Below are 22,946 nucleotides of genomic sequence, written 5' to 3' on the forward strand. Positions count from 1 at the left end.
CTGCTATAATATTATAAGAAATCCTGAGAGGCAAAGGCACTTGCCATCCTAGCTAACTATGTATATAAACACACAACACCAACCTTTCTCCCACATATCTTATTCTAAAATTCCAAAACAAAGAAATCAAAGCTTCTTTTTTTTCCAAATACATTCCAATTATATTCCCCCACTACATCTTGTCTAAAATTTGCTAGCTCCTTGCTTTAGCCTTAATTAGTGCTTTAGAATTTTCCTTTCAAAAGACAATCATCATGGGGCTAAGAGACATTGGAGCAACACTCCCTCCTGGTTTTAGGTTCTATCCTAGTGATGAAGAGCTCGTTTGCCATTACCTCTACAAAAAGATCACAAATGAACAAGTCTTGAAGGGTACTTTGGTGGAAGTTGACCTGCATACTTGTGAGCCATGGCAACTTCCTGGTATGTATCTAATACAGGTCTCCTTTTAATCACTAATTTATTTCCACCTGTTTCTTCTTAGGTTTTCCTGCTCCTAATCTCGCCCCACCTTTCATTTCCAATTTGAAGAGGATACTTTGCTTCATAGATCGTGTAATAACTCATCAATAATATTATTCATGCATTGTTTAATTAATCGATGATAAAATTCAAAAAACCAGGATTTCTGTGCTCGGTTCAGCACAGCTAAAGACATACAGAAAATGAAAAAAAAGACTTGAGTTTCAGTATTACAAGGAAGACGAACAGACACACATGTTTGGTACTGTAGTCTCTGTTTAACTTTAAAAACGATAATACACACACATGCATAGTGAGAAGGGGGGGAGGCTCTTAATTAGCTATGAAATTCGAATGATAATTAATGCCAAACAAACTTCTTAATTAATATAAATTCACCATTTAGTGCGTAGTTGAATTGGTGGCCAAAGATAAGATAAGATAAAAATAGTTGGCCAAATAATATTCTATGGTATTTTATTTTATTTTTTTTACCCTTTTTTATATTTTCAATTAATTCTTTTGGTAAGTGGTGGGCAACGACAAGGATAAAGGTCATAGAAATATAATGGCTACAAGAATCCTAGCAAGTCCCAAGTTAAATTCGTTCAGTCTTATCAATGTCTTCTCACGATGAGCAGGCAAATTATTTATGCATATTAAACATGGTAATTAAATTAACTTCTCACAAGTTGGGATTCACCGTTCCATATTTTTTTTTCTTTTTTTTTTCCTAGTTTTTACTACTCATATATTCCTTAACTTACATGCATGTGTTCATGTCTGATCACTAAGCATTTGAATCCAGACTTTCTTAATTCAGAAGCAAATTCAAGAAAGACTGACTTCTCATTGCTTTAAGGTCTCTTTTATAGTCTTTTGGTAAGTTGGAAGCAACGACAAGGAAAAAAAGGTCACAGAAACATATAATAAAAGGGCTACAAGAATCACCTGGCAACTTAATTTCAGATTAAATTCTTTCAGACCCATCAATTTGTTTTTTCTGAGCAGGCAAGATATTTATGCATATTAAACATTAGGAACTAGCTCTTCACAAGTTATTACCAAAAAAACAAAAGTAGTCACAACTTGGGATTCATTGCTATACTTTTGTCTTCTATATATTTTCCGGTTTTACTACTCATTAACTTGTATAAATGTGTGCTCGTGTGACCTTTCTTAATTTAGAAGCAAATCCAAGAAAGCCTGACTTGATCATATGGCTACTGTAAGAACTTAGGTCATACATATCACTTATTTTTGGGGATATGCTTATCCTCCTCAGTGTTTTCCTTTACGGCTAAAAACACTGTAGGCAAGTACGTGTTCCATGGGGCGTGTCCATGCAACTGGTTAGCTAGTCCTGTTCATTTTTTTTTATTTTTTATTTTTTATTCTGGACATGGGGGCAATTAATTTGTATGGTCATGTGAAGCTTCGATGTCCTATGTCCCCTGCTATCTTCCTAAGAATTTAGTGCACCTCCTATATATCTGGCCTAAGTGTTATAACTGGTTCGTTCACACACACACACACGCATATTGGTTCATGATGTGCTTGTCTGAAGCTGCACATGGGAGATAAAATTATCATCTTCTTTTAATGTTCCTACCGTCTCCTTCTTCTGCTTTTTCTTTTTCTTTTTCTTTTTCTTAGAGGATAATTCGATCCTCTCCTGCCGTCACCGTTTTTATTTGAAAAAAAAAATAAATCTCAAATCATTGATTGTTAGTACAAATTAACCACACAGGATACAAGTTACAAGAACATTTGAAAAAACACATGTACGGGTATGTGTGGCCTGTCCATTTTCTTGTTAGTACTTCCCTAATGGAAATATATATGATTTTCCATTTTCCCTATTAATTTTAATTACCTGTGAGGATAATTTTTAGAGAATATATAAAGTTTTTATTTAGATTTCTACAAAAATGCTTTGTACGTAGCCATATCTAACTTGTAAAAATATCATATAAAAACTTAAATGATTTTGGCTTTTATTGCCTTACGGTGCAAGGGACCTGTTATTGTTTATCCGGGAGGCTGCAGGAGTCAAACTATAAGCCAATGCTTGCTTGCCTACTATTTATCCTACCGAAATTAGTAATTTCCATTGATTTTTCCAAAAGCAATCAAGTAAAATGGGATCAATAATGAAGACCAGTTGTTCCCTTCCCCTTAATTTTCAAGGCATGATGATGATTTCAGCAGAGTATCTTCCAAGAAAGCATTGAAGAGTTTCATTTTCACATATTTATTTCTGCATGCATGCTCTTAGAAATTGTTTCTTCCCAGTTGAATTATATTTGCATGCTAAATACTCAGTAATTAGGCTTCCTTGTTTGTTTTTCCCCCAACCATGCATGGCCTCCCAACCTTTGCCAGCTCGTTAATTAACTATTCTATTCTATTCATAAGAAATTATTATTTCACATAATTCATATAAAAGGCAACATGCATAAACCCGACAACTTTATAGTTATGTTTAATTATTTCATTTCATGCTAGTTTTTCTTCTTCTTTTTTAAAAATAAATAAATTTGGGCACACATACGTAAATGAATGCTTTAGATGTAACTATCAACCATATATACGCACACTTCTGTCTCCAATAATAAGTGAATAGTATTAAAGTAATCACACGATTAATTTCATGTACAAGATGTAGCAAGTGAATAAACCCCAACCACACACACACACACACACACACACAAGAGCGGAGACGTAATTTCATGTACATGAAAGCATTATTTTATTTTATCCGTAGTTACAGCTTGCTAATTGAACTTACCCAATTACATGTATTTGTGGGATTTAGAGGTGGCTAAGCTCAATGCAACTGAGTGGTATTTCTTCAGTTTCCGGGATCGAAAGTACGCCACCGGATTCAGAACCAATCGTGCTACAACAACTGGATACTGGAAGGCTACAGGGAAGGATCGTACCGTTATGGACCCTACAACTCGTGAAGTTGTAGGGATGAGAAAGACATTGGTTTTCTATAGGAACAGAGCTCCCAATGGAATCAAAACTGGTTGGATCATGCATGAGTTTCGTCTTGAGACCCCACATATGCACCCTAAGGTACTGTGCTCTCTGCTTCACGATTTGACACCTTGCTATCACTTTCGAACAAGCTTGACAAATATTTGACATAGGTGACATCGACTTACTAATTAAAGTTACTTTTTTGTGATCACAGGAGGACTGGGTGTTGTGCAGAGTATTCCACAAATGCAAAGCAGAAGATTACAACGCAAAATTCAGCCCACAGCTCATGTTCGAGACCACAACTAGTAGTGGCACTGTAAACTTAGCAGCATCACCTTTAAGTACTGATCATCAAACTTTGCCTTGTGGGTACCAGCAAATGACATCATTATCATCAAACCCACCCCATCAAAACCAAGACCAAAGCTCTTTGCTAAACCTTCTTCAGCTATCTCAGGACAGGAACGCCAACCCCAATATTAGCACCGACATCAGCTCCAAAGCGGTTGATGAGTATGCCTTCTTGTGGGATGACATGAACTTGGAAGAAACTAGCTTGGGAGATGGGGTGCTGGCTTCAAACCTGGAAGACATGAGATTTGAGATTGATCATAACAGCATGGTCTTCATATGAAAATATTACTATTATTTATATAAATCTACTTAAGAAATTAAGGATGTCAACCATTTGTTGATTAATGATGTACGTATTTGTTGTGTTTGGATTATTTGAGGGACAACTCAATGTTTGATTGGATCAGACGTTAGCTAGGCAGATTGTGCAAGTATACCGTTAGGGTTTATTTATTTTTTGCATACAGTATATCGATCTTTGGCATCTTGTACAAATTATAGTATATGTTAATAATATTCTTTAATTGGTAGCATCGGGCCAGATTAATTTTTCTTAAGGCCACTTTTTTAGCTGTCTTTGGCTAACATTTCCTTGTGCGTGTGCTTGGTAAATCTTTCTTTTTCTTCCTTTTTAATCAAAGAAAGAATTGCTTCTTCCGACAGATATGCACTAGTTTATAAAGTGCCGGTTGAATTAAAAAAAAAAATTACGCTTAAATCAGCTCATCGAATCAACTTTAAAACTTTTTAACTGATTCAATTACAACATAGACATTATATAACTATATATTAAAAAAAGTTAAAGAATACAATTATAAAAAAAAATGAAACTGAAATGAAAAAAAAATAAGGGCCTGAATTGAAACTAATGATTCCCAAGGTTTTTTTTAAGCATTGAAGTAATAAGCAAAATTCGGGACGGTTGCTTCGCACACTTAAAATTAAGATCCAATATGGCACAGGCTGTTTACAAAAGTTTAAGGTGATGTTTGTTTGCTAAAAAGTAATTTTTTAAAAAAAATTTCAAAAAAATAAATTATTTTATGATGTATGATAATATAATGAAAAATAAATTGAAAGACACTTTCCAGTATTTAGTTATGTCATGGAAAATGAGCTGAAAAATAACTTATTAATATCTTATTTTTCTATTATTAAAATAATGAGGAACAAATCTTACAAATTAAAAAGTTGAATGAGAATGAAATTGAAAATTTTTTTTCATAAATTATCTAAAATAAAATAAATAATAATCAAAATAATAGAGATCAAATCTAAAAAAAAGATGAAGAAATTAAAATAATAATAATTAACATTTCATAAATTATTTCAAATAAAATAAGTAACAATCAAAAGAATAAGGATCAAATTTGATAGATAAAAAATTTCAATAAAAAAATGATAAGGAAAAAGTAAATAACAATTATAAAAATAAAGACCAAAATTAAAATTAAAATTAAATTTTAAGATATGAAATTGAAAAATAAATATTCAAAACAAAATATATATAGCAATTAAAAGTTTGAGGACCAAATTTGATATAATCAGCAAATAATATGACATTTCTAAATTTTTCACAACTTCTGTAAAGTGTTTTCTATCCAAATTTTTTAGGAAAACACTTTTCTAGAAACCAAACCAAATTTTTCTTTGACTAGAAAGTATTTTCCGTTGATCAACTTTTCTATTGGCAAACAAACATGAAAGTTTGGAAAATGATTTTCCGGAAACCACTTTTCAAAAAACAAACATGGCCTAAGTGCAGTGCTAAAACTTTATTACAAGGTTAAAGAATAACTTCGAGTCAAGTTTGGATTTTTCTTTTAAATAAGACCTCAGAATATGGTTTTGTATCACTTCTATTCAATTCAAAATAAACCTTCCTCAACATGATCATGGGTAAATCTACCAAATAAATTTCTTTCCTGCAAGTCTAGGGATGCCAGAAGGCTGGATTCAAAACACATCTACCAAATAAATACCTCGTTAAGTGTATCTAATTTGTATTATGTTTTTGAATATGAGTACTCACTTTTGCTCTAGTTCTTTCTCTTAAATTAAAAGAAGCTAAAACCTAGCTAAACATTTAAAAAAATTATTTGCTAGAACAACAATATAATGATAATTTTAATTTTCTATTCAATAAATTTAAAACTAGCTATTAAAAATATCAAAGTCTTTTCACATGACTCATTTATTATAATTAAATTAATCAAGGATAAATAAGCTTTTTCTCACCTCAATTACACAATGAAACGACTAAAATATCATTCAAAGGCAAAAATATTAAAATAAACCTCAAGAGGCATTTTTGTATTTGCAAAATTGTCTTTTTGTTATTATAATGTAAACTAAGGGGATATTTGATATTTGATCAAATATAAAAATAATAAACAATTAAAAAGCACAATAAAACAACCAAAATAATTTTAAATGCAAAAATTTTTAAACTAGACTTAAGGGTTTTTTTTTTTATCTTTTCACAATGATTTGTTGTTATTATTATTAAGTTAGCTCAAGAACAATATGGTATTTTATTAAATTTAAAAAAAGGCAGGTATGTGTACGACATCAGGACGTGCATGTGCACTTCGAGTGGTGCGTACAACGCCTCCCGACATCCAAATATACCCTTTTACTATGTCGCTGGAAGCGTTATTGTATCCTTTTCCTTTTAGAGTGGTGCATATTGGCACCAATGGTCTGGTTTGTCGCCGGTGAGGCATTTTATCCTTTTTCTTTTCTATCTCCTCTTAAAAAATTACAGTTTAATCCTCTTTGTTGTTGGTATTTGAACTTCATTTATTATTCTTTTTATTTCTAATTTTTGTTCTTGTTTTTTTTGTAGAAGTTTTATTTATTTTTAATTTAATACTTCAATCCCAATTTACAAATGTTATATTTTCTAATTAGATCCTTATTCTTTTGATTACTAATTTTTTTCTTTGGTCTTTTCATAAAAGTTTTATTTGTTTTTAATCTCATCATTCAATCCAAATTCATAGTATTATGTTTTTCAATTTGATCCTTAATGTTTGATTTCTATTTTTTTTGTCCTTTTGAAAAAATTATTATTGTTTTCAATTTCATCATTCAATCATAAATTTATTTTTATTTCTTATGTTAATTTTGATCCTTATTCTTTTGATTTTTTTAGTCTTTTTAATAAAATAATTTTTTTTCAATTTCATCATTCAATCAAATATAAAATTTATTTGGTATTTGAAATTTAATCCTCATTCTTTTAATTACTATTTTTTCGAATAATTTTGTATAATTGAAGTTCTTTCTTCAATTTTTAAATAGAATGCTTCGAGTCTGATGACTCGGGTCATGAGTTTGAAAAGTTAACATATTTTTTTTTAAAAGGCCTTATAATTCTTTTCTTTTTTTTTCAAGTTATTTTAATCTCGTGATTTAGGTCACGAGTTTGGTGTAATATCCTGGGTTAGCTCAACCCTAATTACTAGAGTTACAAGTTTGTCATGCTAACTCGGGTCAACCAATACTAGTTTTTTTATATCCTTTTTTTACCCTATTTTGTTCTTTTATATTTCTATTTTTTTCATATAAATAAATTAAAGTGAGCTTATTCGACCTAGTCAGGTCTATGATGTAAGTCACATATTTTTCTTTCTTATTAAAAACTCCTTATAATAGTTGAACATTATTTTTTGCGCTAAAGAGATAGTCTGGCTCCTTGGTGAAGCGCAAGCAACAAGTCTAGCACCGACTAAAACTAAAAGTGATTAGAAAATGAAAAACAAAAATGCTTATACATAATTCAATTGTGATTAATTTAAGAATGTTTTTGACATGTACATTTAAGGACTTTACATAAAAAAAATGTGTTTTAGCACACAAAGTAAAATGTATTTCTCAAAAAAAATTAAGGAACAAAAACTGTAAATTAAGGAATAATTTGTTAATCCTTTTTACTTGTAAGGACATAATAAAAATTTATGAAAACTTTCTAAGGACTAAAATGAAAATTAGTGAACTGCTACTCTATATTAGTTCGTATGAGCAAGGTGTTACATGCATAGTTGTTAGATTCAGTCCAGTCATGACTCAATCCAAGGTAGGGTTACAGGATGAGCGGGTTAACTCACAAGTCAACGAATTGACCATAATTTATTGGTATTTTTTTTCTGTCTAAAAAGCTTCATTTTGGAGAATTTAGGAAAATTAAAATGACATAATTTTGAAAGAAAAAAAACATTGATTGGATTTCATTAGGGTTTTAGCTTGTCGGATCACCTGAGTTTAAGGTGTGATTACTTAATGGATTTGAGGCTGGTTTAATAGATTATGTATTGGCTAATTACCATTTAACATAGGGAAGTGAATTTCTTTTACATATAGTCAATTTTAAAGACAATATGATTAAATGGTTAATGGTTTTTTTTTATGGGTTCTATTCTATCAATCCAAAATTTGACATCAACAACATTAAGTTTGGACTTCAAGATTGTGTTCAAAAATAAATGGAGGTATCGTTTGTTTGTTACAAAGTATATTTTTTAAAATGATTTTCATAAAAAGTGGATTTGTGAAAAGTGGATTGTCTAAATTAAAATATTACATGGACTAATATATCAAATTAATATATTTTTATATATATTGTAGTCCTTTGTGGAAATTGTTTTGCAATCTTTTAAACTAGAAAATATTTTTTTTCATATAAAGCTTATGTTTTTCTTTGATTGGAAAATAAATTCCATTGACCAATTTCCCACAATATATCAAAATGAAAAAGTAAGGAAAATACTTTCCATGAAAACACTTTCCAAAATACAAACAAGGTCTTAGAGACAAAACTGCATCAACTTTAACACATGATACGAAGGACAAAAAACATACTAAATTTACCTTTATGGTTAGACATATGTAAGAATTAGAGCACGCTAACTCTAAGGTCATAATGAAATTAGATGTCAATTGTCAATTACAATACATATTAAAAGAAGATAGAAAAACATTGAGCATAATTGTTCACTTTATCTGTTTTTACTGTAAAGGAAAAGCATTTTCTTTTACATCCTATAATGCATTGTCTAAGTTTATATGTTTTTTCAGGAATTGTATATTTACTTGTATAAACAATATTTTGAATTTTTTTAATGGAAAATGGAATGTTGTCTCTCTAAATAGTCTCCTCATATTTTTATCCATGGTTTTGCTTATCTCCATGTCACCAAATAAACATGTCTCTAATAAAATCTTCTTTTATCTAATGAAGTCTTGATGCAAAATCTCCTTGTCTTCGTATAGTTATTCCCTAAACATTCATTACGATAATTTCTCCATTGATTCTTTTATGTGATTTGCACAATCCTTACCATGACACAATTTCCATGGTCACACTTTCTACTCCACATGAAAATCTTTTTCACCCTGGGTACTTTCTCCATTTTGCTCAAATGTTAAAAACCACTTGTGGTGACCAGAAAACCTATTAAAATTCTCTATATTTTCCTCCCAATGAGTTTTTTTTAAAAAAAGGTCACAACAAGCATGCAAACAAGCAACAAGTCAAACAAAACCAAGTCACGAGTGAAAAGTGCAAACAAAACATCCTAATAGCATCTTGAAGTAATGGTTATAAAACAATACAAGTGAAAGAAGACATTATTATTCAAGATTGTGAATCATAGTAACAATGTGCGTTTTCTTTCCTTAATGGTCAAGTTTTTAGAACATTAAATGTTCAAATATTTATATTGTTTTGCTTGAAAATAATCCTAAAATATACAGTTAAGATATGGCATATATTAAAGCTCATTTTTCGAAAAGAATTGGTAAAAGATAAAATGGATTCTTTAATTTCTAACAAAAAAATTTTAATTAATTTTCCACAAGTTTGTAAGATAACAAGTTGTAAATGAGTTTATAGAAAGAAATTGAGAATTGATGGATCTATGGAAAGATTTAAGGATATGTTAGTTGCTAAGGGATTTAAACAAGAAGATGGACTAGATTTTTTTGACACATGTGCACCAGCTTTTAAAATCATTCCAATTAGACTACTACTTGCTTTACCTTCTTTTTATTAATTAGAAACTAGTCAAATGTATGTCAAAATCACTTTTTAAAATGGTGATTTAGAAGAAGAAATGTATATAGATCAACCAAAAAGTTTTGTTATGCCTAGTCAAGAAAAGAAAATTTATAAACTTGCAAAATCTCTTTATGGTTTAAAACAAGCTCTAAGACAATAAAATGAAAATTTTGATCAAGTCATGTTATTTGATGATTTTCAAACAAACATTGATGATAAATGTTTTTATACTAAAACAATAAAACATGATTATGTGGTTTTATGTTTGTATGTTGATGATATTATGATTTTTTATTGTAATATCCAAGTTATAAATATTACTAAATATTTCTTGTTTGAAAATATTGATATGAAGGATTTTAGTGTGGTTAATTTTTTTTTAGCATTAAATTATTGAAAAATTACAATTGTTTTGCTTTAACTCAATAACATTACATTGAAAAAAAATATTAAAAGGATTTAAATATTTTGATGTGTCTCATGTATATAGTCTTTTCTATCCTTCTACTAAATAAAAAAAATGGTGAAAGTATTTTTTAATATAAATATTCATAAATTATTAGATCTTTATTACATCTAGTCAATTGTACTAGACTTGATATAACATATATAATTAGTAAATTAGGTAGATATACACAGAATCTTAATGCTTCACTTCAAAGTGCTTTAGAAATAATTTTTAAATATCTAAAAGGAAATATTGATTACACACTTTATTATACTGGTTTTTCATATTGTAATAGATGGATTCAGTTACACTATTGGAATTTTTATTCAAAAGAAACAAAATCAACTAGCGGGTATGTTTTTATGTGGTAATGTAGTTTGTTGGAAATCTGCAAAACAAACTATAATTACGTATTCTAGTATGGAAGTAGAATTGATTGCATTAGATGCTGCTAATTCAGAAGCCGAGTGACTTAAAAAAAATTGATAAACCATTTGTTTCTAAACCAATACCACCTATATCAATACATTGTGATGGCTAAACCACTAGAGCTAAGGATAAGAGTAAAGATTTTAATGGAAAAAAAAAGACATATGATCATTAGACATAATAAACACATTAGACATTTGATATCTCATGATATTATTTCTTTGGATTTTGTTATGTCTGAAAAAAAAAACATTACAGATTTGCTCATCACTAAATGTTTGACATACCAAAAAGTTATTCAATTATTAAGGAAAATAGAACCAAAGCCCTTAAATTAATCTCCAACATTGGATACCTGTCTTTAAATATATGGTGATTCCATGAATAAAGTTTAACAGTTAATAACAAAATTGTTGGGTGATTGAAGAGAGCACAAACATTTCATATATATTTGCGAGGTGGTTTCATGTTCCAAATATTCCATATGTATTTGCAGTAGTTTCAGGTTTCATTTCTATGATAATATACTCTCTATTATGATGATTAGAAAGAATTTATAACTGGATAAATTTAAATGCAAAATTTTTTTATAGGATGTTTATCACAAAACATCCTTAAATTATTCACCTAAATAAGTGTGGTGCACCTAAATAAGTGTGGTGCACTGTAAGATCTTGGACTACTCTTTAAAAACATACATGTTTACGCTGGTAACTTACAATTCTCTTAAAAGTAGTCAAGTTGGAATCAATATCCCATGTAGGTTTGCTAATTCTTCTTCTTTATCTGCCCTTTTATGGTGTTCTTTTATCCTCGAGTTCATGTTTGTTGTATAGTTATTAAGTTTAATTTGGCTTGCAAATTCTTGCCACTCAATTTTTTACCCATCTTTTTTATAAAAGTTTTGAAAATTTTAAAAATAGCGAAAAACAACGAAAATCCAAAAAATATATTTTTTCATATATTTGCATTGTTTTTAACATTTTCAGCATATACGTCTCAAAAGAATTTAAATTTTTAAAGTTCTTTTGAACTTGTTCAAAAACTTCTTTAATATATTAAAACCACGAAACAACTTACCTCAGATAGAGTGCGCTAGGAGTACTAATATCTTCTCTAATCACAACTAGTCTCTCACCCTCAAATCTCTGATAAAAACCAGTACGTACACTCGAGTTTTCTAATAACCTTTCAATGGTGACGACTTCCAAAAAAGAAGCAAACAAATGAAAATCATCATTGATGCTGCGAGGGGCGTGTTACACAAATCAATCTAGATTTTGGTTTGGTCATGTTCTGTTTTGAATTGTTTTGAAAATTGATCTGGTCAACTTGGCATATTAATTGACTTAAACAAATATGAAAATGATTCAATTAGATCAATTTTAATGACTTTTTTTTTAAAATTTTATCTAAATGTGTTGTTTCTAAATTGATTTAAGTTAATTCGGTAAGCTCGCACCCAACATTTAAATCAGATAAAATCTTGAACCGGGCTGATTATGATTCGTCCTCACTGGAGCATGCAAGTTTTTCTTAACATCGAGGTCAAAATATATTTTTAAAATTAAGTTATGAATTAGTGTGTACTGCGACAAGAAAAAATGGCATGTCATACATAAGAAAGGAAGATACTCCTAGAATGACAGGCAACTGCACATTTCGTTATGACAATTAGTCTTCGGATTAGACTTCTGACAATCTAAGTATTGGTAAAGACGTCATGGGGGACCCTCAAAACCATTTTTCTCCTCCAAAGCTGGCTTCTTTTTGGGCAGATGCATGGTGCAAGTTCATCTTCACAAGAAAAGTATATTGGATAACGACATGTATTGATTGTGATTGTCTGAAATAATGTATTAATGGTGTCCCAGGATGCCAAAAAAATGAAAGCGACTTGAAGCCAGCAGTGGCGTGCCGGTAAGCTCTTGGGCATTCTGTAGAAAACTGGATTACATGCTTTGCTTAGGCATCATAAGTGAGAAAATCATTTGATTGGATTCTAGTAAATTAACTAGCTTTTCACAGCAGAATGTTGTAGGGTCGTGGTTCAGGTGCTCGTTAGTCTAGCCTGAAAGCTTGGGTTCCCGTCTTCCCCAAGGTGTTTGCCGGAGCTAAACTTAGGGAGCTGATATCCACACACTTTCCACTTTATAACCACATTCCCACTATCCTTCGATTGCTATGAATTAACAAAACTGTCCCTCGAAAACAAACCTCACGCCCACTCTTTATGCTTGTCTCTGTAAAAAAGCCCCAGAAAACAATCCTCCCACCTCAGTCTCTTTGCTTTTCGCAGATAATCACTCAAAGCAATTTCTAAACGCATCATCCCTAGAGTCAATTTAACAAAAATTTCACAAGTGAAATCTTCACCAATAGGAAAGCTATTTTAAAAAGAAAGAAATACAAAAATAAAAACTGGTCCCTAAAAAATTGCGCCTCCCCCACCGCTAATTCAGACTCAGGGAGAGGACAGTTGAAATGAACCCGGCTCGAGGAAGGAGAGTATCTTGGTTGGTGTGATCATCGGTGAATGATGATATAGGTATAGGTTTCTTAGTAGGATGAGTCCAATTGGGTCATGAGGTCTCAAGGTCACGGTGGAGAAACATCATGAGCGCGAGCTATGATTAAAAAAAAAAGAGCATTATTATTGTGGTAGTGAAAGCAGAATTCTTAATAAAATGATTTAAAGCTGGTGGATTCTAACTACTGGTGATGAGCAAGAAGAGAGTCGAGGGTGAGTAAGGAGAGGGTTCTTACAGAGAGACAGTTTTATCAGTTTATAACAATAAAAAGATAGCGGGAGTGCAGATAGCAGCTCCCCTAAACTTTGGAGGTACCACTGTGCGGTGGTCGGGATGGCTGTTTATCTAATCCATGAAGTAAGCAACTTTAGTGGGTTCAAACTTCAACATTAAGGAACAGCCTAGTGTCTTAAATCGGGGCACCATATTCCCTGGCAGGACTATTGGACGCATCTCCTGTCTATCCAAAAAAAAAAGAGCTACCTTTGGAAAGCCAGGCCTCCAGTTTCGACAGATACGCGACTTTCCGAGGGAAGCCTCGTTATGTGTTTTCACCTATTATTTTCGTACGAGTTTCTTGAGTATCCTGCAATGAGAGAAATCTAGCTTAACTCTCAGGAGTGGTTGCCATGGTTATGTCACCATCACACTGGCCAAGACATGGGGAATATCCAATATCACTATAGAGAACAAACACATCGAATCCATTATTTTTTGAAACAATGATGATATAAGAATACAAAAGAACCCTGGCTCATGGGTGGATTCCAGTTTTTTAATACTAAAAAAGAATCACAGAATGGAGAAAGGAAAGAAAAAACCATGAACATCAGAAAAATAAAATCCTAATTTCTATCAAAGGCCAGCTGAAACTAATCCGTGCAGGGTAACAATGCCGATCAAGATATTATCATCCTTGATAACAGGAAGAAATTGTACAGGGGATGGTGGTGATTCCATCTTCTTCATGGCTTCCACCGCCATTGCATCTGGACCAATTGTTCTTGGGTTCCTGAGACAACACACACAATGCGCTGAGATACATGCAATTTTACCAAAATCCCAAGCCTGCCTCGATCCATAATTCACAACATTAGATGAAAAGAGAGAAATAAGGAGAACACCAAATCCATTATTTTCTTTCATATTACCTGTTGCACATTTCTCCTACTGTAAGCTTAAAGATGCCTTCCCCACTAGCCTTGAGAGTGCGCCGTAGATCACCATCTGTAAACGTTCCGATCAGGTGACTATCCTCATCTATAACAAGCAGGCAGCCGCATCCTTTACTCGTTAACTCCACTAGCTGATCCATTATCAAGTCTCCTTCCTTACAGATTGGAAGCTCATTTTGCTTCTTCATCACATCCTTAACCTATAACCATAGATCTACTAATTATGATTCAATTATGGAAATCCTAATTGTAATTCTAATTTAATTAAATACCCAAAAAAAAAGGGAGAAAAAATATAGTTAAGGCAATCAAACATCGATCATTAATATTTTAAAGAAAAAGGAGACCTTGAAAATCAAGCTCTTGCCGATCCTTCCAGCAGGATGATTAGCGGCATACTCTTCCTTACTCAAATTCCTTGCTCCCATCAACGCAATCGCGACGGTATCCCCAAAAACCATCTGGATCGCTGTGGAAGTCACAGGAGCCAAATCAAATGGACACAATTCCCTCTCCAAAGGCAAATGCACATTCATATGACAAACCGCCGTGAGCGCATTGCCTTCAACGGACGTCACCGACACCAAATACGCACCTTTCGCCTTGGCACACGGAACAAGACGGAGCAACTCCTCGGTGTTCCCAGATTTGCTGAAGAGGACGAGGATATCGGAGGCGGAGAGGGCCCCGATGTCGCCGTGGAGTGCGTCAACAGGGGAGAGAAAACCGGCGCGAATGCCGAGAGATATTAGGGTTTGGGAGATTTTATTGGCGACGAAGCCGGACTTGCCGACGCCGGAGAAAAAGATAGTGCCGTTACAGTTGAGAAGCGTTTGGGTGAAGGTTAAGGCTTGGGAGAGATTTAGGTTTTGGAAGAAGTAGTTGAGGTGGTTTTGTTGGGATTTGAAGAGGTTGAGAAGGGTGGTTTGGTCAATTTGCTGGAACTTGGCATCTGGCGAAGGGAGGTCTAGGAACGGTGGAAGCGAACCCATTGTTTAGTTTTGGTTCGATCTCTAGAGAGAGGGATCTATCTGGTTTTAACGGCGGTGCAGCCGCTGCTATAGGAAATGACAGACCTGTCCCTCTCCGTGTGTGGCAGATATTGTTATTGCCGTTATTGTTTTCGCGGTTAAACGGGATGATCTGGACGTCGGTGGAGCTGTGTTTGGGTGGGCATTTTTCTAGTTAGCAAGGGGATTTTTTTTTGTGGGTCATTGTGTGTGGATTTTTGGTGGTTTTGATTTATTGTTTTTTTATATAGTTTTTATGCTTTAAATCATATAAATACACATTTTATTTTCATAATTGAGTGAATTTTTTAATTCATGATTTAATATTATTGGTTATGAAAATTAAAACATTTCATTTGCATTAACCAATTGCTTTCATTATCAAAATTAATGATTTTCTAGTCTTTGGATTTTTTGTATTAGAATTTATCTAAAAACATATTTTTTTCCGTGCTGGAAAAATCATGGATATAATAGCACAATTGAGTAATTTGCATAGGGAAATGACGAGTAATTTACCTTTAATAAGTTTTTTATATATATTTTTTGGTGAATGATTTTTAATAAGGGGATGATATCATGATACACATAATTAAAAGCAATAACTTCGGATTCAGATAATCAGTGCGGCAATTTTAACAACAATAAAAGAATTCACATGGTTCCAATTTTATTATTTGTGAACGTGAAAATATTAACAAAGAGCTATTAAGTTCTGCCGAATCATAGTAAATGGGCTAATGTAGAAAATTCGAGGCATGAAGTTCCAACTAAACAGTATTTCAAGTTAATCCAAGTTAAATATTGACTTGATTAAATTCAGTTTACTCAGCTGAATCAATACCGAGAACATATATATATATATATATCAGCCGTTGATCAAAAGGTAAACCTAATATTCCAATAACCAAGTCCTTTCTCGAAGGTGAATTTGTAAACCGGACACAGGCAAGCCGTGGACCAGAAATTTGGGCTTTTGGGTTTGTTTTCATGCCCATCAGTGATGGATGCTTATAGCATTCTACTTTGATGGGCTGCAATCTCTATTTTTAAGTCAGATTTACTTCTTCTCCATTTCTTGTGGGCCGGAATGGAGGCTACCGTGATGGAGCCCAGTTCTATAAAGTGCAGTGTCCATTTCCTTCTTGCATTGTCTCGGGACTCTGAACCTCTGTGATCGCGTGCATATTCAATGCATATTATTATTATTATTATTATTATTATTATTATTAGAGATGAGAAATGTTTTCCAGATACCATGATTAGCCTCTTGATTAAACAAGGTTTTCCAAAGAAGCTGGTTAAAACGCAACAATTATAGTTCCCAAGACAGCAGGGTTATTAATCTGGCTCCGGTCTAACTGGTTTATCCGGACCTGACTTGAACTGGATTTTAATTAAAAAAAACAGGTTGATTTGTGATCTAATGGAGTTAATTAAAAATCCATTAACTTCTTAAAAAATATATCGTTTTGTATTTTTCAAAAATAAATACTGATCAGCAAGGACTAACTCATCAAATCTATAATTTAAATGGGTTTAATGAATGTGGTAGACAAACTTTGTGGAGTTTTATTGTTATTTTATCCTGCAAAAAAGAAAACCTTCCTAGAAATTAAAATAAAGATAGGAGGAAGTAGGGGTCCATCTCTTTCGCCCCTTCACAAATGATTTCGACACAGCGTTATCGGGGATTGTTTCTTCATAAATGTACAGACACATTTAACTGTTCCTGCTCCTAGCTGCTTACATCTACTCTACCTCTCCCTACCTTACCCTAACTAGTTTAGAGCCTCGGTAAAGCTTCTTACAAGAAACAAAATGGTAAAAGATCCACTTGTCGAATCTGATCGTCCTTCGAAAATCTGATCATCAAAATCATGTCAAAATGAGAATCGATATCGCCAGTCTTTTATTACCTTGCAATTTGTTAGCATTCGAAGTACCCACTACGCTGATAGGCTAGCAGCTCGGAGTTAGCGTGAGATACCTGATCAGGTCGAGTTTTTTTCTAAAAATAAAAATAAAAATATTAGCACCATTTAAAAAAGATTTTAGCAAATAGCACAATTTAGGAGAAAGGCGAGTGAGTCACGTTATATTTGGATGATGTATGAGGTAAACTTCAGTCACAATTAACAAATTTTTTAGTTTTATTAAATTTATCTTTTCAGAATCTTTTTAATGATATTATATATATTATCATTGGAGTTTTGATGTATATTAAAATATGATTATTTTTTTTATTTCCTTTTATTTTCTCCCTCCCATGGAAGTTTAAGCAACTCATTTATATGTATTTTTTAAAAAGTCACACGCTTCCCTGCAACTACTTTTAAATAATCGTCAATAGTGTTACTACTTTTCCCCCCCTGTTGGTGCTAATTTGCATAAAGTTTTACACTGTTAGCCCCATGATCCAATCTAAACCAAGTTTTAACCGAATCTTGATACCACAATTATGAGACTCAGCTAAATTTTCTAAAACGATTTTGTTAGGGGGATTTTTTGTTTTGAAAAATTACAAATTAAAATTAATAAATTTATAATATTATTTTAATACATTTCCAAATAAAAAATAATTTTTTGGTACTCTTAAATATTCACCGAATAATATTAAATACAATATCAAGCCTATAATAATGTCATAACTTGATCTGGAAGTGTGATCTGCAGAGATGTGGGTAACTCCCAAGAACCCTGGCTCCAAACCTCTAGTCATCCATTACTTGAACCCGGCTCCAACCACCATATCAGCTACATGAATTTCTACTGCTGAAGTTTGTAATGAAAGTAGAAGGAAGAGAATTTAATCCGTGTTAAAAAAGAATTCTTCCGAAGTATTTATAAAAATGAGTTTTTAATAGTGTAACAAAGAAGTATAGACAAAGAGAAGTGAATCCTCTCTAATGATCAACTACTTTATGGGTTTTTATTGGATCTCTAATAGTGCAAGAGGCTCGGTGTTTTGTTGTACACGTAGATATTTGTTATTATGCATCAATCTTTTTTACTCTTCTCGCCAAAAATCGTTAGATTAACTATTAGGTGTAGAATAATATTTTTATATTATGCATTTATTGTTATTAGATTGATTAGCTTCATATAGGTCTTTTTCATATATATTTTTATAGCAATACAGTTACTAAATTTCTCTTAAAAACAAGATTTAATTAGTTAGTATTTTTATTTTTTTAAAGCACGATAAAATTGTTAAATCACCGTTAAAAACAAAACAAAAATAATTTATATCTAGGGGTTTTTTTTGTATTTTCATCATGACTTTTTCGATATAATCAAGTTGTCTAAAACACAATTTAATATTTTTATAAATACAAATATTATTAAAAAAAAATAGCTTATGTATGCATTAGAGAATAAGTTTGTGCTTGTCAGCCAGCATACGCGATGTCTCTCAAGGGCCAAACCCCGGCTTTAAGGGCGACATTGGAATCTTCTTGAATTCCTCTTCATTCATGGGAAACACGTGAGGTCAGCAAACTTTTGGCTTCACTTTGAAAGCTTTTTCTCTCTCTTTTTTTTTTAATTTTCATGTCTAACCCTCCAGATTTTTAAAGCAGCTCTTCAATCTGTTTTTCATTTAAATTTTATCCTTGTTTTTTTATTATTTATTTAATCTAAAATAATTTATAAAAATATTTTTTAATTTTATCCTCCAATTTTTTTCATATCAGATCTGGTTATTATTCTTTTATTTGTATTTATTTTATTTAATATAATTTTTTAAATTGATTTTTTTATTTCATACTCCTTAAATTTTTTTCCTACTGGATTTTATATTTATTCTCTTGATTGTTCTTTTTTTACCTTTGCAAATTTTTAAAATTGATTTTTTTTTTATTTCATTCTTCAACATTAAATTAGTTCAGAATTGAGCTTCCTCATTGAGATTGAGTTTAAGATTTCACGGGTTAGAGTTTGGGAGATTAACCCAGGTTTAAAAGATTTGTTTGTGTTTGTTTGTTTTTGTTTTCCTTTTTTAAATCATATATTTTTTTAATTTCATCATTTAGCATTTATTTAATTAGAGATTAGGTTCTGTTATTTTATTTTTATCTGCTTTCTATAGGATTTTTTACTAATTTTAAAAATGACATGGATTATCTTGGGTTTTTTTATTTTTCATTCTTTATTAAATTTAGTTTTTTTAAAAAAAAGTTTTGTCTTTGAATTAAATTAAATTAATTGATTAAATATAAGCATGAGGTACTCATTTTATATTATCTTATTTGGTTTCTTTTCCAGGTCATTGTTCTAAGGGTGCTTTCGACCTCTTTTAGTATTGCCATACAACCTTTTACAATGACATTAGAACTATCTCGATGAGTTTTTTTTTTTTGTAGTGAGATAGTGTCCATAGAGGAGTAATAATGAGTTTTCAACGAGTTTTTTTTTTCCTCCTCACCAATATGATATTAGCAACTTATTTTTATGGTTAATTATTGCTCAATTTTGTTTTGCTTTATTTATTGTTAATTTTTTTATTATATTATTAAATTAAACAAATTTTATTAAACTCAGTCAGCTCAATGACCGAGTCTCATATTTTATTTTATTTCTGAAATCATTGTCATTAATTACTTAGACATTTTTTTTTAACATTTGAAACAAATTAACATTACTCGCAACATAGCACATGAGACTGTCCAATAATATCTAAAGATTGACACTTTGCACTTAATAATAAAAATTTTATATATTTCTTGTTGGGGAAAATAAATGCATTTAAGACAAGATTTTGCACCTCAAAGCCAAATACCTCTTTTTTTTTCATCATGCCGAATTGTTCCAACAATCCCCAAGTCTTCCCATCTAGTTCTGATCCGCCTCAAAGCCAAATAGTTTTTTTTTCTGTTTCCTTATCTCCATCCCCAATTATTCTGACAATCCCCAAGTTTTCCTCTTAGTCTCAACCCTAGAGTTTCTTGGCCCTATCCTAACTCAAAATTTAAGAGAGTTTATGAGCTTAGTTACGTTATGATGATGTTTTTATTTATTTATTTTAAAATAAATAATTCTTTAAAGATTGTTTCTCACGTCTCCGAGTCAAATTTTTATTTTTTGTTTTTTGTTTCCATTACAAATTACCCCCAACAATCCCCGAGTTTTCCCGGCTAGTCCAGACCCTATGGAATCTAGCCCCTTCAATCTTGGGTCCTATTGCCTCGATCACGAGTTGCAGAGCTGGTTGCCGGTGCACCCAAGCTAGGCTAGGACCTAGCCCAACTCCGACGCTAGACCTTTATCCTTTCCTCAATTTTAGGCTTTCTAGGCTGGTCTGGTACCTAGACAGCTTGAATTTGGTTCCCGTCATTGAGCCATCAAGCCCCAATCCTAGGACATGATGATGATGACCTCTAAATAGTGAGAGACGACTTCGATCTCGACCTTGACCATCGCATCATTCGACGGGGCACGGCCTTATTCAGTTCTGGCCTCGACAAAGATGCTCGAATCACCCGACCCTGGTCCGACCTGGTATGTCTTGCTTAACCCCACTTTGGTTAATTCTCCTCCTTGGTCGTTCGTACCCACTCTACCCTGACCTGGAGGCATTGGATATGCATATAAAAATGCTTTCACAGTATCTTGAAATATTTTAAAATTAATTTTTTTTAGTTTAACGTGGATATCCGGATCAGTTTTCACGCACCTTAATTAATTCTACGGGTCTTGAAGTTAACGACTATGTAAATCTCCAGTGGCCATCATATGAGCAACCACGAGACTCAAACCAAAAACTACAAAGAGAACAAATAATTTAATCTCAAGTTCTTATCACTGAAATACCACCTAAATAATTCTTATTTTATTTTTATTAGTTCTATACATATAAAAACTATGCGAAATGTATCACAAAAAAAATGCGAGACCCTTCTTCGATAGGCTATATTAACACACCATTTTGACATTGTGTTTCAATTGTTTTTTTCAAAAATTTTATTTAAAAAAACACTTTCAATTAATATTTTATATTTTTTTATTGCTATGATTTATTGGTGTTCAAAAATTAAAAAAATTATTTTAATATATTTTTAAATAAAAAATATTATATATATATATATATATATATATATATATATATATATATATATCAATGCAGGAATGCAAGGATTTTTAGAGTTTCCTATTTCATATTTAACTACTTTACTGTGGGACCTTGAGAATTCTTCACAATTTTTAATTTATATATAACTGGAAACATGTCATTCCCGCCAGGATTTAATTCTTTTGTAATTCCTTTTCGCTTACAGACACTTTTTTTATTTATTCCCTGCCCAAACAAAACCACCCAAAGTTATTTATTTTGAAAAAAATAATATTTAACTTGATGTAAAGTTTTTTTAAAAATAAACAGCATAGCTATTAAAAAAATTTAAAAATAAAACAATTAAAGAAATTAAGAAAAAACAATACTTTAACTGGTTGTGTAGCTAGAAATCACATGGCACAACCTTTAAAAAAGTTAATTTTTTTAAATAACACAATCGTTATTAATACATACACTATCATTATTTATGTTTTTGAGTATTATAAAATTTAATATAAGTTTAATTTTTACAATTATTTTTTATATTTTTCTTAAAAGTTAACTCATTTTAGTAGTGCATTTGAGCTTTCAATTAACTGAGTTATTTCTGGTTATCATCACCGGGTTGAATATGTTATTTTCAAAAAAAAATAATAAAAAAAAATGGCATGGTGCTTTTTATAAATAAAAAATAAAAAAATATAACTTGACAGGTATAATCTAACGGCTCAAAGGGGATCTAATGGGACGCTACACGCTTCCCAAGACAAGTCGGGACCCGCTTTTATTAGTGGCCGTGATTAAGAAGCGACAGCGATATTGTACGGATCGCGGTTATCAAGATAGGTGGAGCCCACCCCTGAGGCAGAGACACGTGGCAAAATGCATGAATTTGGAGAGGTATATTGTCAATCCAAACAAAGCGAGTACTGTAGCCGACATCGACGATAGGTGCGCACGTGGATCATGCACTGTTGATGGGTCCCACTGATAACTTTTGTGTGTGTCAAATCGAACGTCTAATCTGATTGACAAAAGAATGCGGGATTCTCGTACCAGTGCTGTTGATTTCAGGGGATCTCTCTCTCGCCAATGCTTGATCTCTCTGCCATTGCGTGGTAAATTTATAATTGCTGAAGCAATAGCCCCCCAACTTTCACTTTTGTGTTATTCTAGTCCTTTTATATGATTTTGGTCTACAATAACAGCAATTCTAATAGCAATTTCAACCATGATTTTAATCCCTTTCTTAAGACGAACGAAAAAAAATTATTATCTTTTGAAGAAAAAAAATACTGAAAATATATAAAAATCAGAAAAGAAAAATAAAATTATACCCTTTGCCTTTATTCAACCCATGAATGTAAAATTGAGCGATGATAATTTCAATCGACAAAAACCGATATTCTTTGGAATACCATGAATTTAAGACA

General features: G+C 31.7%; 2 protein-coding genes across 2 annotated transcripts; one reads left to right on the forward strand and one right to left on the reverse strand.

Moving 5' to 3' along the window:
• Nucleotides 1–4,340, forward strand: LOC133694365 (protein CUP-SHAPED COTYLEDON 3-like). The gene is made up of 3 exons (XM_062115864.1): nucleotides 1–423; nucleotides 3,281–3,546; nucleotides 3,665–4,340. Exons 1-3 carry the CDS (start codon nucleotides 255–257, stop codon nucleotides 4,085–4,087), a joined length of 858 nt encoding a protein of 285 aa, XP_061971848.1. The 5' UTR covers nucleotides 1–254; the 3' UTR covers nucleotides 4,088–4,340.
• Nucleotides 4,341–13,961: 9,621 nt separating this feature from the next.
• On the reverse strand, nucleotides 13,962–15,647 carry LOC133693475 (probable arabinose 5-phosphate isomerase). The gene is made up of 3 exons (XM_062114695.1): nucleotides 14,799–15,647; nucleotides 14,428–14,651; nucleotides 13,962–14,288 (listed from the first exon to the last, which is right to left on the reverse strand). The coding sequence occupies exons 1-3, from the start codon at nucleotides 15,441–15,443 to the stop codon at nucleotides 14,132–14,134; spliced, it is 1,026 nt and encodes a 341-aa protein (XP_061970679.1). The 5' UTR covers nucleotides 15,444–15,647; the 3' UTR covers nucleotides 13,962–14,131.
• Between the last annotated feature and the right edge of the window lie 7,299 nt (nucleotides 15,648–22,946).

This window comes from Populus nigra, chromosome 5, assembly GCF_951802175.1.
Source record: "Populus nigra chromosome 5, ddPopNigr1.1, whole genome shotgun sequence".
Taxonomy (NCBI): domain Eukaryota; kingdom Viridiplantae; phylum Streptophyta; class Magnoliopsida; order Malpighiales; family Salicaceae; genus Populus; species Populus nigra.

Excerpts from the sequence above, each read along its gene's own strand:
- LOC133694365 (XM_062115864.1), top strand. The coding sequence starts at position 255 with ATGGGGCTAAGAGACATTGGAGCAACACTCCCTCCTGGTTTTAGGTTC. Across the intron at positions 424-3,280 it reads TGAGCCATGGCAACTTCCTG|AGGTGGCTAAGCTCAATGCA; the intron begins GTATGTATCTAA and ends TGTGGGATTTAG. Across the intron at positions 3,547-3,664 it reads CCCCACATATGCACCCTAAG|GAGGACTGGGTGTTGTGCAG; the intron begins GTACTGTGCTCT and ends TTGTGATCACAG.
- LOC133693475 (XM_062114695.1), bottom strand. The coding sequence starts at position 15,443 with ATGGGTTCGCTTCCACCGTTCCTAGACCTCCCTTCGCCAGATGCCAAG. Across the intron at positions 14,652-14,798 it reads GCAAGAGCTTGATTTTCAAG|GTTAAGGATGTGATGAAGAA; the intron begins GTCTCCTTTTTC and ends CTATGGTTATAG. Across the intron at positions 14,289-14,427 it reads GTAGGAGAAATGTGCAACAG|GAACCCAAGAACAATTGGTC; the intron begins GTAATATGAAAG and ends GTGTTGTCTCAG.